We start from the raw sequence: 16,308 nt of genomic DNA, 5'->3' as shown, positions 1-16,308 counted from the left end.
GTTTAAAACGATAAGTTAATGGATTGTGATGTTCTCCGAATCCTGACGGAGCTTGTGATGTGGATATAAAAGACTAAATTAATATTGGTCCATTAACTATATGTGAAGTAAAAGACAATATTTTATGACATTTTCAGTGATGGTTTAGAGTTCATATACCAAATAGATAGTGCGTGTTCATTGTGTTGCAAATGCAAACACTACATTAAAATATTGAGGTAAGGAAACATTACGACGGTTTATTGGCATTGTAGGTTGTGAATGTCTGTTGCGACAATGGACAATTTTATTTTGAATAAGCAATAATTAGAAAGTATGTTTAATGTTTATAGGTTAACAAATCGCTAAATAAGGTGACTGTTACGTTGGCACGCGATTTAAAATAAGGTTACACATACCTACAGACGTCCACGTATACAAGTGAATTTGCTTAGATAAAATTAAAACCGTAGGTTACGAGTCGAATAGAATAGTGCTAAGTGAAAATAAAACGAAACGACCCAGGAATAACTGTTTAATCGTGACATTTGGACATGGTGCGCACATGATCGGCTTACATTTGCAACACGACTGGCGCTGCACCGGCTGCATCCTTTACATGTTCAACTGATTCCAGTGTTATGTTGTTTTAATATGATAGGAGTATGATTCATAACACTGATTTGGTTCGGCTTTAGCGGAAGCAGGTGCATACGTATTTGCACCAAGGATTAAGTATACATATAAAAATCAAGTACTTAAAAATGATAAGAACTTAGGAGTTAATTTTCATAAGTATGAAAAATTGACTTTTATGCAAGACAAGTAGACGAAACAAAACTTGAAATAATTCAAAGTATGGAATTGTCTCAGGATCTCCAAGACCTAGAAGTACGATAATTGATATGTTTATCAAATACAAGTTGTATTATGATCATTGTTGTTACTTACGTATTTCGACAACCAGTCAGGGTTGAAAAGGTCATCGGGGTAGCTTACCAGTAGGCCACAGCGCTCGCTGGCATCGGGTGAATATTCTCTGTACGGTATGGGAAAGAGAAATTTGCAACGGTGAGACAGACCGAGCCAATGTTGACCTCACGATTTCAATTGTCCATGCAAAATGTTACGGGGAAACTAAACGATGTCACGAGCAAGGCAATTCTAGTTTTATATTCAAGGTCAAAAATGTATCCACTGCAAGTTTATTGCCTTGGGGTCAGGTCGGGAGCAGGCGGCTACTCCGAGCGGTCGCGGGCTCAGGGCTGCTCCGGCGCAAATGAAACATGACCGTCCCTGCTCATTTGTCGGCCTTTTTATTTGTCGAGAATAATGACGCGTATTTATTTACATACGGCACTTAAGACGAGGATAAATACTTAGACTATTACTGGATATAAATCATTGGTGCCAGGCGCAACATTAAACGAAATGCATTTGCTTTATACGAATTAATTAGATAATAGTAAAAACTAATTAACATGACACGATTTAAATATACGAGTATATCATAAAACTCCTTAGAATAATGACTACAAATGAAAGACTGAATAAACTTCTCTGCTCTTAAATTTTCCTAGTAAATATCATTTCCTTATTTAGCTGAATAGGTGTAGATGAAAAGAGACCACTTTAACCAATATGCTGAATAATTGCAATTTAGTTTTTTGTATTTATTCTAAAGCATATAGTCTTGATGCTTGCCTCGGGTGAACAGAAGATCCTATAAATACAGAAGATATGGCTAACGGCAATATGTTTGACGTCGGACAATTTATGCATTTTTTTTTCAATAATGAAGATAATATTAATTATTGGATTTATTTGTTAACAAATGAAATGAGACGTAATTACAAAACCATAATACCTATCTAAAAAATTTCTTTTAAAATACTACTTAATATAATAATTGAGCCTATATACGTCCCACTGCTGGGCACAGGCCTCCTTTCACAAATGAGAATGCTCGGGCTATAGTCCCCACGCTATCCCAATGCGGATTGGGGACTTGACATACATTTAGATTTTTTTTAAATAATTTAAAACTCAATGAAAACTAGTAAATACAAAAATTCCCCTAAATCAGACACCTGCGTAAGTGCGTAAGGGTACTAAACTACTAAGGGTGCCCTGCCCATAATAGTTGTAAGTTCGCTTCAGACAATCTATTAGGTACGACAGTATGGTATACCATATTTTGTAAAATGTAATTTCTTTGTCCAGATAATATCAATATTATTGAATTGCCTCCATTCGAATAAAAATACCTAGGAATAAAATTATTTACGCTTGATTTTGTTTATAATCATAATACACATATTTTCAACGTCAAACGAATGCTTTCAATACAATTTCAATTCATTGCTTCTTTACGTTTGGTTGTATTTGGTACTTACCTATGAAATATTTTTAAAGATTTAAGTATATAAGTGTATATGAATTATGTTTTAAAAGGTATTATTATAGGATTCCAAAAATAGTTACTTTTTAGTCTATGTTAATATTGTTTAACCAAGATGTCCTTTTATTACGAATAATATTCACTGTACTGATCCAACGTGGTTAGACGTCGCGTGCAGGTCCGAGTGCAAAACTAATAGACGCGCATCGGGTTCATCTTGAACCTTAATAATGTTAGGCTAGTAAAACATTAAGTATAAAATATATCGGCCCGTACTAACACTACATCATGTCGGCGCCCTACGGAACTACAATTCAATGCTTGAATTTAATAAATTGCCGTAAACTGTGTACAATTTTCATATTTATTTCTTATAAAACTTAAAGGTGGGTAATGTTTCGCCATTGATTAATGTTCGAGAGAATGACGCTAATAACCATAGGGAGTCTCATAGCGTCGGGTGAGTTACGCACCGAGGAAGTGCGAATGTTGGATTATTAACTTTAGTCTGATTATTAATGCTGCTTACAGAATACACATTTATACGGAGTATGGACCTAAATAAATAGTACGGGGAAATTAGCTAAAATTACGGCATAATTAATGGAAGGTTTTTTTTAATTGAAATATGTACGTTATAGACCGAAGTTCTTAAGAGCGCTATGACAAAAATTGGCGATATATTGTAAAATTCGCAATATTCAACGATAAAATTGTACACTTTACCCATACTAAAAGACAGTAAAAGTACTTGTTTCAGTTAGAACATGTTATTAACCGTAGGTTAAACAAAAAACATATGAAAGAAAAAGCTTATTCAATTGGTAATGATTTTTTTTCTGATGCTCGTTTAGGAAAAACCGCGTGAAGCACTGATTTCGGAGCTCTTATTATGTACAATTTGATAAGCTCACTCTCATAAATGCGGTAAATTTAAGTTCCTAATATCTTGTACTTTAGGCCCATTAAACAATATTTATCATTTAATCCTTTGAAATTGAGAAATTGAGAGTAAAACGAACTCAATTTTGTCTTGAAAATACATCGAAACAAGTGATCATTTCTCCGAAAATCTACATGTTATCGAAGTTATTTTAGTATATAAATAATCTGCACAATCTGCTTAAATTTCTGTTATCCAGTTGTCGTTATAATATTTTATAATGATTTTTTGCCAATTTTTTGAAAACTAGCCTTCCTGTCGCTATTTTACCGGCGACGGACGCCTGCGATTTCAGTGCCGCGTCGGAGCTCGTGGAGGTCAGACGTATGTCGCTTCGCTCTCCGAGTTTTCATCGCGAACGTCGAGAATATTTATCGTTGTGTGGGTCGGACACCTTGTTTATACACGGGCTATCCTCGCATTGTGTGTGTGTAAACAGCGACCAACGAATTTGATCCTAGATCCGTAAATATTTGCTTTTGTAATATTTTGTTATGTTTGAATGTTAAAGTATATAAAGTATATTACAACGTTATGATGATAAATATGTGAAAATTACAATACGGTCAAGATGATAAGACACATCAAGATGGTACTCGGGATCTGATGATGGAGCCAGAAGGTGGTCACCAGTACCAGTGAACCATGTAAGTAAACACCCTCGTGTTTAGGCTCGTTGGGTTCGTCTCAACAAGACCTTTGACAAGAGGTGGTACTCAGGGTCTGATGATGGAGCCAGATGGTGGTCACCAGTACCAATGAACCATATGACTATACCACTTCGTGTTTGGGGTCATTGGGTTCGTCTCAACAATACCTTTGACAGGAGGTGGTACTCAGGGTCTGATGATGGAGCCAGATGGTGGTCACCAGTATCAATGAACCATATGACTAAACCACTTCGTGTATAGGCTCAATGGGATCGTCTCAATAAGATCTTTGACAAGAGGTGGTACTCAGGGTCTGATAATGGAGCCAGATGGTGGTCACCAGTACCGAAGAACCATGGAACTAAACCAATTCGTGTTTAGGCTCATTGGAATCGTCTCAATAAGATCTTTGACAAGAGGTGGTACTCAGGGTCTGATGATGGAGACAGATGGTGGTCACCAGTACCAGTGAACCATGTAAGTAAACCACCTCGTGTTTAGGCTCGTTGGGTTCGTCTCAACAAGACCTTTGACAAGAGGTGGTACTCAGGGTCTGATGATGGAGCCAGATGGTGGTCACCAGTACCAATGAACCATATGACTATACCACTTCGTGTTTGGGGTCATTGGGTTCGTCTCAACAATACCTTTGACAGGAGGTGGTACTCGGGGTCTGATGATGGAGCCAGATGGTGGTCACCAGTACCAATGAACCATATGACTAAACCACTTCATGTATAGGCTCAATGGGATCGTCTCAATAAGATCTTTGACAAGAGGTGGTACTCAGGGTCTGATAATGGAGCCAGATGGTGGTCACCAAAAAATCAACTCGCATATGTGAATAACATAAAAAACACGAAGTGGTTAGTCATATGAATCATTGGTATTGGTGACCACCATCTGGCTCCATCATCAGACCCTAAGTACCACCTTTTATCAAAGGTCTTGTTGAGACGAACCCAACGAGCATAAACACGAAGTCGTTTAGTCACATGGTTCATTAGTACCTGGTGACCACCATCTGGCTCCATCATCAGACCCTGAGTACCACCTTGAAGTAATTAGAATTGTATTTGACATATTTTATCATCATATTAATATATACTTTTTCAGTACAGATGGTGTTTTTTTTACGCACTAGTACGAGAAGTGGTTCATTATATAACAGGTCGAAACTTCGGAGGCTCATCTGTACTGAAAAACGTCGTACGATGCACGTGCAAAAAGGAAATTCGTAACTCGTGTCGATTTAAAACACTCCCTTCGGTCGTGTTTTAATTTATCGCCACTCGTTTCGAACTTCCTTTTTTACGCACTTGTATCGTAATGTACTATACTCTAATACTTATCATATAACAAAAGCAAATATTTGGGATGGGATCTACTTAAATATAATCATAGTTTATAATTATGACTTTAAATTTTTAAATAAATTTTAACATAATTAATATTATTTTGCGCTATATTCTAGTATTTTCGTACAAAATAATGTTTATTAGAAATCAAAAGTTTATATCGAGATAGTAGATTGTGGTTGTTATCAAAATTCCATAGGAAGGATCAAGATTGTTTTGCCCATTATTGTAGTGCGAGCGAGTGATAAGACGTGCTAGAAAGGGTCGGCATATTGGGCTCGCGCGGCGGACGTAAAATACCTAATTTCGCCCGACGCCGAAATGTTATAACGCTCTTAAAATCGTCCTACACGCTTTTTCTGTATCTTCAACGGTTTTGTCAGAAATCGCTAAAAACCGCATTTTCGGCTATTTAAGGGGGGAAGAGGGGTGACGCAGAGGGGGGAGGGATGGGGAGGGTTGATGAAAAATAACTTCGGCCTATAATGTACATATCCCAATCAAAAAAAATCTTCCATTAATTATGCCAATATTTTCATACATAACTTTCCAGAAGCAACGTACTAAAATGACAAAGGAATCATAAGGATTATACGGACGAAATACTATTTTGCAAATTATCGAGCTGAATCAGCTTCCAATGAAATAAAACTATGGAAACGGATTAAATCGCGTATAATGAATTTAAAATACATCCCGACGTTTCGAACTCTTTACAGCGTTCGTGGTCAACGGGTGACTGAGGAAAAATTAAAATGTGCAAAAGCTACCCACTTACAAGAAATATTAACGAACCATGACCACAAATAATATAGATTTCTAAGGCAGGTTCACACACTATTAATAAAGCTAGTTATACAATATTCAAAAGATTTTACCATTACTCTGTTAAAAAAAAATAATTAACCAATTAATCTACACAAAATTGACAAAGAAACAAACTGCAAATGTCCAACACCATACAACACAAATGCCTCACAGCTTTCGTCGTGCTTGTTCCATTATCAGATGTACTACTGGATCCCAAGCCGGTGGTAAAGTAAAGCCATCCTCTCTATTAAAGTTTGGATATTTCTTGATCTCAATGGCCTCTCGCAACATTCTGGGTATATATCGCTTCTCCTTAGCGAGAACCAGAGGCTTGTCAAACTTTATAGCATGATTGACTTTATCCATGACATGTTCAGAGACTGCAGACCTTTGCCGACGGTGCTTGACATCCGCTATGTGTTCCTTCACCCGTGTGGAAATGCTACGTTTCGTCTGTCCCACATATGACAGGCCGCACTCACAGTCTAGCCTGTACACTCCCGCGCTTTGTAGAGGAGTTTGACATTTCACAGGCCTCAGGAATTGGGACATCTTCTTCATAGGCTTGAAATAAGTTTTAATAGAAGCCCGTTTCAAGATGTCTCTACAAAGCGCGGGAGTGTACAGGCTAGACTGTGAGTGCGGCCTGTCATATGTGGGACAGACGAAACGTAGCATTTCCACACGGGTGAAGGAACACATAGCGGATGTCAAGCACCGTCGGCAAAGGTCTGCAGTCTCTGAACATGTCATGGATAAAGTCAATCATGCTATAAAGTTTGACAAGCCTCTGGTTCTCGCTAAGGAGAAGCGATATATACCCAGAATGTTGCGAGAGGCCATTGAGATCAAGAAATATCCAAACTTTAATAGAGAGGATGGCTTTACTTTACCACCAGCTTGGGATCCAGTAGTACATCTGATAATGGAACAAGCACGACGAAGGCTGTGAGGCATTTGTGTTGTATGGTGTTGGACATTTGCAGTTTGTTTCTTTGTCAATTTTGTGTAGATTAATTGGTTAATTTTTTTTTTAACAGAGTAATGGTAAAATTTTTTGAATATTGTATAACTAGCTTTATTAATAGTGTGTGAACCTGCCTTAGAAATCTATATTATTTGTGGTCATGGTTCGTTAATATTTCTTGTAAGTGGGTAGCTTTTGCACATTTTAATTTTTCCTCAGTCACCCGTTGACCACGAACGCTGTAAAGAGTTCGAAACGTCGGGATGTATTTTAAATTCATTATACGCGATTTAATCCGTTTCCATAGTTTTATTTCATGAGTAACTATCGCGGTAACCGAAGACAATATCAGCTTCCAATGATTAAAAACTTTTCCAATACACTGTACGACTGTTTACGAGATAGGTATCAAATATCTTTCATTTTTGATTTTTGACTTAATGATATTTTTGGCAACGCACACAGAGTAGCCATCGGATAGCCGACAAGTACCATTCGATTTTGATAAGAACTTTAGTGGAGTTACTTTTTTACAAAAAATAATCTGTACTGCCATAATTGTAATAGACGTTGTCACGACTGTTTCAGTAAGTAAGTTCCGTTGAAGACTAACTTTAAAGTGCAAAATACCGAAACACAAGTTATTAATATTAAAAAAAGACTCAACAAACATTTATGTATTACTTCAAGGAGAGTAGCTCAGCCTGTTACACTTCTGGTCTAAGAAATATTCCTATATTCTGAAGCGTGTTTTAAATTTAATTTAAAGGGTTCATACACATCGAGAATCACTTAATACACCGGATCGGAGTAATCGGCCCACCTCACATTCTCACAGAGGCTTATCAAATTCAACAGGCGCGGTGAGTGAACGGTGTGAATAACAGATACAAGTGCAATTGCAACTGTACAATCAGGAATTTAAGCAATCACTATACTGTTACACGAAATAATTTGTATTCAAACTATATGGGTTATCGAAGCATGATAAAAGGGGTGTTTTCATTATTTCTTACGTCAGGTGATTCGCGTTATCGTTGTGACGTATTTACGAGGACGGAATTTAAGTTAATTAAGTACTTATTTCACATATAAATAGGGCTGTGAGATAAAGTGTTTTAGCGACATTTTATTCTTAAAAAACGTATGCCCGCGACAATGCGTAGACCCGTACCGGAGAAGGAGGGTTTACTTATGAGTGGTCTTTCAGAGTGGCTTCCTGCTTGTCCGAATTCGTGTTCCACACACACTGAGAGAAAATACAACCAGTTTTCATGTTCGTTCAACAAGTTTTTTGGTTAAAATAGCGCCTACGTGCTCTTTGGTTCAAAAACAAGCTACTTGTCATTTGAATCGGCAATATATTTGAATCAACAAGTCGATTTTATAAAAACAACCTGACACATATTGTTTTAAACATACGTTTGGCTGATTCAAACGGATAAACCGCAACAAGTCGAACTTGTTAAATTCACAATGCAAATTTTCTCAGTGCAGGCAGCTCCATTAACCTCGCCCCCTGCCAGCAACCGTTCGCCAACCCGAACGCTGCTCGCGACTAGTCGCACCTCATCTTGAACGCCATTTAGTCGGGTCTCCTGTAAGGGGTACTTACGAGTGGTCTTTCAGGGTGGCTTCCAGTTTGCCCGAATGAGTGTTCCACACATAGGCGGCGCCGTCAGCCGCGCCCACTGCCAGCAGCCTCCCCGCCGGCCCGAAAGCCGCCCGCGACCAGTCGCACCCCACCTTGAACGCCTCGTGACTGTCAAGGAGAAGAAATCAAGAGATTGTAAAACTTTGGCACGTAAATTTGAATTTGATTGACTAATACTAACACTAATATTTTCTTAAATATTTTATTCGTAGTGGATCAATTCTATAACTACCTATAACATATGCGTATATTTGAACGTTTCATACCTGAAGGTCCGGACGATGGTGTTCTGCCGCAGGTCGATCAGCTGTATCGTATCGTCGCGTACGCAGGCCAGTAAATAATTGCTATCTGTAACAATACCATCAATTGTTCAGATTTTATCATATATATATATTAGTTAAAGTACAGTTAAATTTAAACGTTAAGTAACAATTAGGGAGTGATGTACAACCAATCACATCCAGTTATCATTATCACCAAAATCTTTTCTAAATTTCATTATACAGTTGTACTTAACGTAATGTTATGATTTATGATTGAATGATTCGACGTACGTCGAACTTGTACCGAACGTTGAAGTCAATGAACATTATCAGATAAAACAAATGGATCCATTAATGTCGACATCGAAAAGAGAGTAGAAAAAACACAAAACAATGGGCTTAGAGGTTTTTAACACGTTCATATGTGGGTACTTAGGTGTTTTTTGGAATTTGATGGTGGGATGTACCTACCTTTACATGATATAATATATTACTATCATTGACGAAGCGGATACAGGTAAATGAATTCTCTCTAGATAACAAAACCGTGCAGAGAGGTTGGCAGCTAAGTGTTCCATTAATCTTGGTGCCAACACTGCCAACGGTCATGCCCCACAGCTATTCCAAGTAAAATTAAGGACACCAGAGTACACAATTTTTGAATTAAACATAAAAAACATAATTGACCAAACAATATGATTTATGCAGTGTAGTTACGTGCGTTCATACTGATCTCGATTCTAGATAACGTACTTTTAGTTAATGTTTGTTGAAGAAAAGAATAAATTGCTACCAATTTACGAGCGGAATTCGAAGTGATTCACAACTCTATCATAAATGAAGTGACCGCTTCCGTTATAGTTTGATTAATGACTTAATACGGGGGAACTGACGGAAAATAAGATTATTAAGACTCGCGCGAGAACGAGTAATCAGAAAGTTAGCCATAAAGCAAATTTATGGGAATTGCAAGTGTCATTTATGTACATAGAGCACGCATCAATATAATGTCAAGGACCATTATGGATCTACATTATTTGGAGTTAAAGTGCAATATGTGCATTTTCCAAAGGCTCTACAAGTCTACATAAGTCATAATAGCAAGTAAAATATTTAAGTACTTCGCTGTGACTTTGAACTGATTTTTGATGCGTTGTACAAAACTTTTAAGTATATATTTACTTTTGTATCTTGTGCATCATCATCTTTACAAGCCTAAGGTTCCCGTACGTACAAATGGAACAACGCAGTGAAAGGTCTACAAGTATGCGATTAAATATAGGTAATTAAGCTTTTAAAAAATCAATGTTTCCAATAATTGTATAACGTGAAACATCAACGACATTTGTTAAGTATTTTCCATGTATGGCAACCAATAAAGTTTAACCTAAAATTCTATAATAACACCGTTCTAAAATGGAGATTTATTAAATAAAACGTGGACGATGAACCTTTCATTAGTCGTCCATCATTACAAGGGGTAATTGGGTATCGTAAGGTCAGGCTGCACCGTTCGCGCAGATGTAATCGATGGCCGGTTAGTTGGTTTTGGCATGTTTTGTGTGATGCGCCGAAACGAGCGTTCGATTATCGAGCTTTAATAAAGAACCCCATTCATGGTCCGATATCAGATGAAAAACATATGTGAACATGTTAAATTGCAAGTAATATTGGAAATTAAAGAAGTCTTAATTGTTAATGGCGGTAATATTACTGAGTTAATTGATTTTTCCGCTTTGCCACATCTGCGTAATAGTCGACAAAAACTTTTAACATCTTTTTGACACTGTTAGACGACAGTTTTTACGTTACGACCAATTTTATTATAATGTATACTGATGGATAGGGATCATCCATAAATTACGTCACACGTTAAGGGGGAGGGAGGGGGTCGACGAAGTGTGACAATGTGTGACAAGGGGGAGGGAGGGGTCCTAAATTTCGTGACGTCACATTTCAAAATCTATCATAATCTAAGGGTTTTATGAAAACCTCATAAACATATATATATACAAATACAAAATGATCGGTAACCGGATGAAAAGCCAAAAGTAGGTCTATAGTCAGGTAAGATAGTCTAGGCCATTTAGAACATTCTTATGTCTTGGACAAAATTTGATTCGTCGTTTTTAGGGTTTTTTTGAACTTCTCGGTGAAAACGCCAAAATTTCAGACTAAATTGATAAGCGTACTCTTGTTACTGTAGATAGTTGTTTTGGTTTTATTTCGTATTGTAAAATGTCTATCGTATACCATAAAATAAATTAGACATATCTGTGTCTAAAGAAAATTAAACTACAGCAATTTGAAAATTGAATAACATAAAAAAAATATTTAAGCGATTACTTAGGTCGAAAAAAACACTAAAATTTGTCTAAGCCATGTATAGCTAAAAATGTTGTAAATGGCCTAGAATATCACCTATTCTCGACTTTGCATCTGGTTATAAATATAAGATACCAATTGTTTTGTCGACCGATTCAGAATGTGGAATCTTGAGCGTTACGGGGGTTTCAAGGCACGTAGGTTAAATAAATTTGTCACTCACACACCAACACGTGGAAAATATTAACTGCAAAACATCAAACAATGTAGTTTGATTCATATTTTTTTAACATTTAAGAGTCAAAAACATCATTTAAACGTTTATTCTACCAGCCACATCAAGTTAAAATTTCTTTGCACACTTGTAGATAAAAATGAAACTTTGTTTGAAGTATCAAGAGAGCCTTTACCCGTTGGTGGAGTGAAGAATAATTTAAGTACATAAATGGAAATAAGATTGATTTCTACCCGCTGTTTTCATTCAATAATTTGTACGTGTAAATTTGCAAAATATGTGACGTCACACTAGGGAGGGGGGAGTCTAACAAATGTGACCAGCTGTGACAAGGAGGGGGGGAGGGGTCAAAAATCACGATTTTTAGTGTGACGTAATTTATGGATGATCCCATATCAGAATTATATCTAGCTGATGATGTGTTTCAGTTAAAATTCCGAAAGTCGTCTAATTTCGAAAGTCGCATAAAAATCACTATTATTTCCATCATATCAAGATTCCACTTTCGGAATTATCCGATCATTTCTGTCATTCGGAATTACCCTAATGCACCTTACCTACTACGTACGCGTACAGGACACTGGGGTAGTATATTGGGTAATATTTGGGCTAGCGATTTTTTTACATTTGGTCGTGAATGGAGGGCTTTAGGCCGTGGGTCCCGATGGCTCACTGATGCATCGGGAACGGTCGCGGCGCATATAACTGTGAACGTCTCCCATTCATTTGTCCGTCGACTGTATGCCGGCGACGAAATCGACGTGATTTAATCAGTTTCCACTGAGTCCCGCCACTCCGATTGATTGAAGGTATCAATCTAAACGTTTCGTGGGCCGTTACTGACAAAAAGGGATTGATCGGACGCATAACGCTTAACGGAAACGAACTCCACGTACACATCACGTTCTTCTGCTGACACGAATACCGAAAGCTGCGCTTCGCCGTACATTCAATTAACAACTAATGTTAGTCTTAACTCTATTGAAATTAACAAGTCGTTTATGGCATGTAACTGTTTTGCGTTGATATATTACACCTGTCATAGTACAAAACCACCAATAGTTATTCATTAAAACCCTAAGGCGCTTATTAAACATCACACCAAACTCGGCTTACTTTTCTGTATGTAGTAATTATTTTTTAGATAACTATTCATCATTGCATTTTTGTGACTTAGAGGAACCTACTTTTCTAGAATCATGTTTGGATAAGCTGACACTTTCATTCTTGCCAATTTGCATGAAATCACCTAGGTAATAAATGTGGTGGTTCAATTTGGAGGTCGCTCATTAAATTTTTACAGGGATATTTTTGCAATTTAATATTCATACTAGAGATGGGCCGAACATTCGGTTCAGCTGTTACCGAACCGAACATTCGGCCGAATATTCGGTTGCGCCATATTTTAAAACTCTAAGTTAAAACTTTTTAATAATTGGTAATGGGTACATTTATCTTACTAAGGCTCTTAATATTCCTATAATTTAGTGCAAAAAAAATTTGGTTTTTGTTTCTACGTTACGTTTACGTGCTACGTTATTTTTACTTTTTCACAAAATTATTATATTTATATTTTCACGCATTTTTTACTCTCTTTAACTACCAAAAGGGACCTTAGAATGCTGAAATAGGATGTCATTATCCGATGAATTACGAAACAACTTACGCTTTACTTGTGTATTCGGTAAATATTCGGCAATGTAACTGAACTATTCGGCCGAATACGAACATTGAGAAACTTGCCGAATATGCCGAATGTCGACTATTTACCGAATATTCGGCCCATCTCTAATTCATACAATATGCTTACTTCCGAAATGTACGTGTTGTCAATAGTCACAATGCATGCCAATGCGCAAATAGTTGATTAGGTGCCTATTCTTCGCGATTTGGAACAACCTATCTAGAATTTAAAAGAAAGTAGCTAATACTGCAATAACTAAGTAGGTATCACAACATGGTTAGGTACACTTACCTCTACTCAGGTCTAGAGAGGTGATTTTCCCTTGCAGCACTATGTGGTTGGCGGACATCTCTGTGCGTATGTCCCAGAACCGTATCGTCTTGTCGAAGTGTCCGGAAATGATCGTGGAGCCGGCGCTGTCCGAGGTGACTAGGTCGTTGCACGACGATCCCGCGAACTTTGTTTCTGTACCTGTATAACACAGTTCGAGTATTACAAGTAGGTATAACAATAAGTATTTGACAAGTTTAGCACACCAATTTTACAAATAAGCCAGCGTGGTTGCCAGTGTAACTAAGAAGACAATTCTAACGACCCCAAACAAAATTCTTCACCTTCTGTTTCCATCATTAGACCAGTTCCATGTCATGATGATAGGTATTCCATTGACACCCGATTTATAAAATTTCAGCTCGAATAAAAATGTTCTTGAAGGCCACGGGGACAAAACTACTTTGGAAACGTCGCGAGTCGGTAAAAATAAAAAAATATATATATTTTACGCGCCTAAGTCCTGTGATAATAAACTATACACAATTTAACTTAATTACATTACATTAATCTACTGGTTTATAATCTAAAAATATATAAGGTCAAGCGGGGGAACTGCGACTACTAAAATATAAAGTACAACTTTGACTGCCTAAAACTACTATCAACCGTAATTTTAATGTATGTATGTATATACCTGTCACTGCAATGTCACAATTTGGATTTCTTTCAACCCCTTTTTGCCAAGAGTGGCACTGAAACTTAGTAGTTCATGTGCTCTGCCTACCCCTTAATGGGATACAGGCGTGATTATATGTATGTATGTATTTATATATCTATTTAAGTATGTATATCGTCGCTTAGCACCCATAGTACAAGCTTTGCTTAGTTTGGGGCTAAGTTGATCTGTGTAAGGTGTCCCCAATATTTATTTATTTATTTATTTTATTTAATGATAATTGATTGCCTTCATCCTGTAGATTAGTTATCTAGGTTTTATTTCATCTGGCTCTCATCCAGAAATAAAGGTTCCGTATACTTTAAAATACGAAATTTATATGAGATGGCAGAAATAGTTATAATTACCCCGCCGAGGGGGAATTCCAAATATTGATAATAAGTTTCGTTACGGTGAACTTACACTGGTAAACTGGATATCATGTGGTTTGTCAAGTCAAAACGTAAGGAACCTAACTTAAACACTCATTTTTATGTAGGCCTGTCGGTTTGTGTAAAAAAACACTTACAATATGTCAGCGGGGTAATTAAAACTGGTCTCCATACTAAGTAGTGACGGGAATCGTGCCTATTAGAAATCTGTCGATATTGTGTCTGTCTATAGGTGCATACCGTGTACCCGCGCACACCTTATTCTCTGTTCATAATCAGACCCATAAGGGACTAAATGCTTAAAATAATCGATAAACACAATGACGTTCAATAAAATATACTTTTAACCCTTTCCAGAGCCAGAGTCACTAAATGAGGTATTAATATCGATACAAAACCTCGAATCGAGTACATCACTAGTGTTGTTGATTTTCATATAAAATATGGCGGGGCAATTAAAACTACCAAATATTCGAAATTAGGCTCCATCGCAATTTAAGGAGGCAATTTAAACTATCGCTTAAATACTATTAAGACATGAAAATCAGAAGATTGAAGGACATACAAACAAAAAAAAGTTTATAATTATGCAACTAACCGTAGAAAAAAATGTTAACTCACATTAAAACCATATTTTTTATGGAATGTTTGAGAGGCTGTCTCTCACGCGTATACTACCAATTTCGTCGAAAACTTCACGGTCGTGTAGATCAGAGATCATTAGGACTATCAACACCATCTACGGTGAAATGATGAACAAGCTTATACGCTATCTGGACATATATGGAACTACATGTAAATGATGTAAAATATGGAAGATATTTCAATTAGTTACAATTGTCCCGTAGTTACTATTACCCCGACTGACCTTAATTTGTTTTTAGACCAATCACTTTAATAAGGTCCTGATCACAGCAAAAAATCTAAATCCATTTCAATAACGAAATATTTTATTAAGTTGACCTAACCGGTTTTATTCAGTTCAAACGACAAAAAACTCAATCAGAAATTGATAACCAGCAAAAAATATTGGAAGAGATCAGCAATAGAGGAGACGGTAGTTGTAAAATGGTGTAAATCTATCTGGGGCGTAGAAGGTAAAAATTTGATGATATACGTGGTTTTTTCCAATAATTAATTAATAATAATAATTTAATCGCCCGCAGGGCAGCTTGTGGCGAGCTGTTGGGGAGTGACGACCCCACGGACCCGAGTGTTCCCGAGAGTCGTTCAGGGTCTCCGACTCCGGCGTGTCTTCGTCGGTCGGGGTGGAACCCCAAGGGGACCCGTAGGACTCTCAGCTCTGGCTTGCCTTCATTGGCCGTCCAGAGAGGAACGTCTGAGCTATCGCTCCAGGGGTGGAAGTGTTAAAGGGCATAACGCCGCGAGTAACTTCGGAGAAAGCGCAGCACCACCTCTCGACACCCCTGAGCCACTCATGCCGGTGTTGCGCCTGGCCATCTTTATGATAGCAAATCAGGTGCCCATCTACCGAGTGGCGAGTCACCGCCTGCCTCGATAACACTGTATTTACAATGTTATGGTAGGTGTCCCGAACTCTTAGCAATAGTCTTATATCCATCCAAATCTAAACCATAGAACAGGTATCTTTCCATTTTCTACAATAGTCCAATGCCTGCTGAAACCGGTTCACGG

The 16,308-nt window shown here is 37.4% G+C and overlaps 1 protein-coding gene across 3 annotated transcripts in view; it reads right to left on the bottom strand.

Annotated features, from left to right (window-relative positions):
• LOC125234258 (autophagy-related protein 16) overlaps positions 1 to 16,308 on the bottom strand; it is a 246,859-nt gene that overhangs the window by 29,807 nt on the left and 200,744 nt on the right. For all 3 annotated transcript variants that reach the window (XM_048140473.1, XM_048140480.1, XM_048140488.1), the window contains 3 exons: positions 13,564 to 13,743; positions 9,029 to 9,113; positions 8,724 to 8,870 (listed from right to left, as the gene is read on the bottom strand). In XM_048140473.1, the coding sequence (XP_047996430.1) occupies positions 8,724 to 8,870; positions 9,029 to 9,113; positions 13,564 to 13,743 (412 nt within the window). The remainder of the gene's footprint in view (positions 1 to 8,723; positions 8,871 to 9,028; positions 9,114 to 13,563; positions 13,744 to 16,308) is intronic.

This window comes from Leguminivora glycinivorella, chromosome 2 (genome assembly GCF_023078275.1).
Source record: "Leguminivora glycinivorella isolate SPB_JAAS2020 chromosome 2, LegGlyc_1.1, whole genome shotgun sequence".
NCBI lineage: Eukaryota > Metazoa > Arthropoda > Insecta > Lepidoptera > Tortricidae > Leguminivora > Leguminivora glycinivorella.
This window is presented reverse-complemented; position numbering and strand designations above follow the sequence as displayed.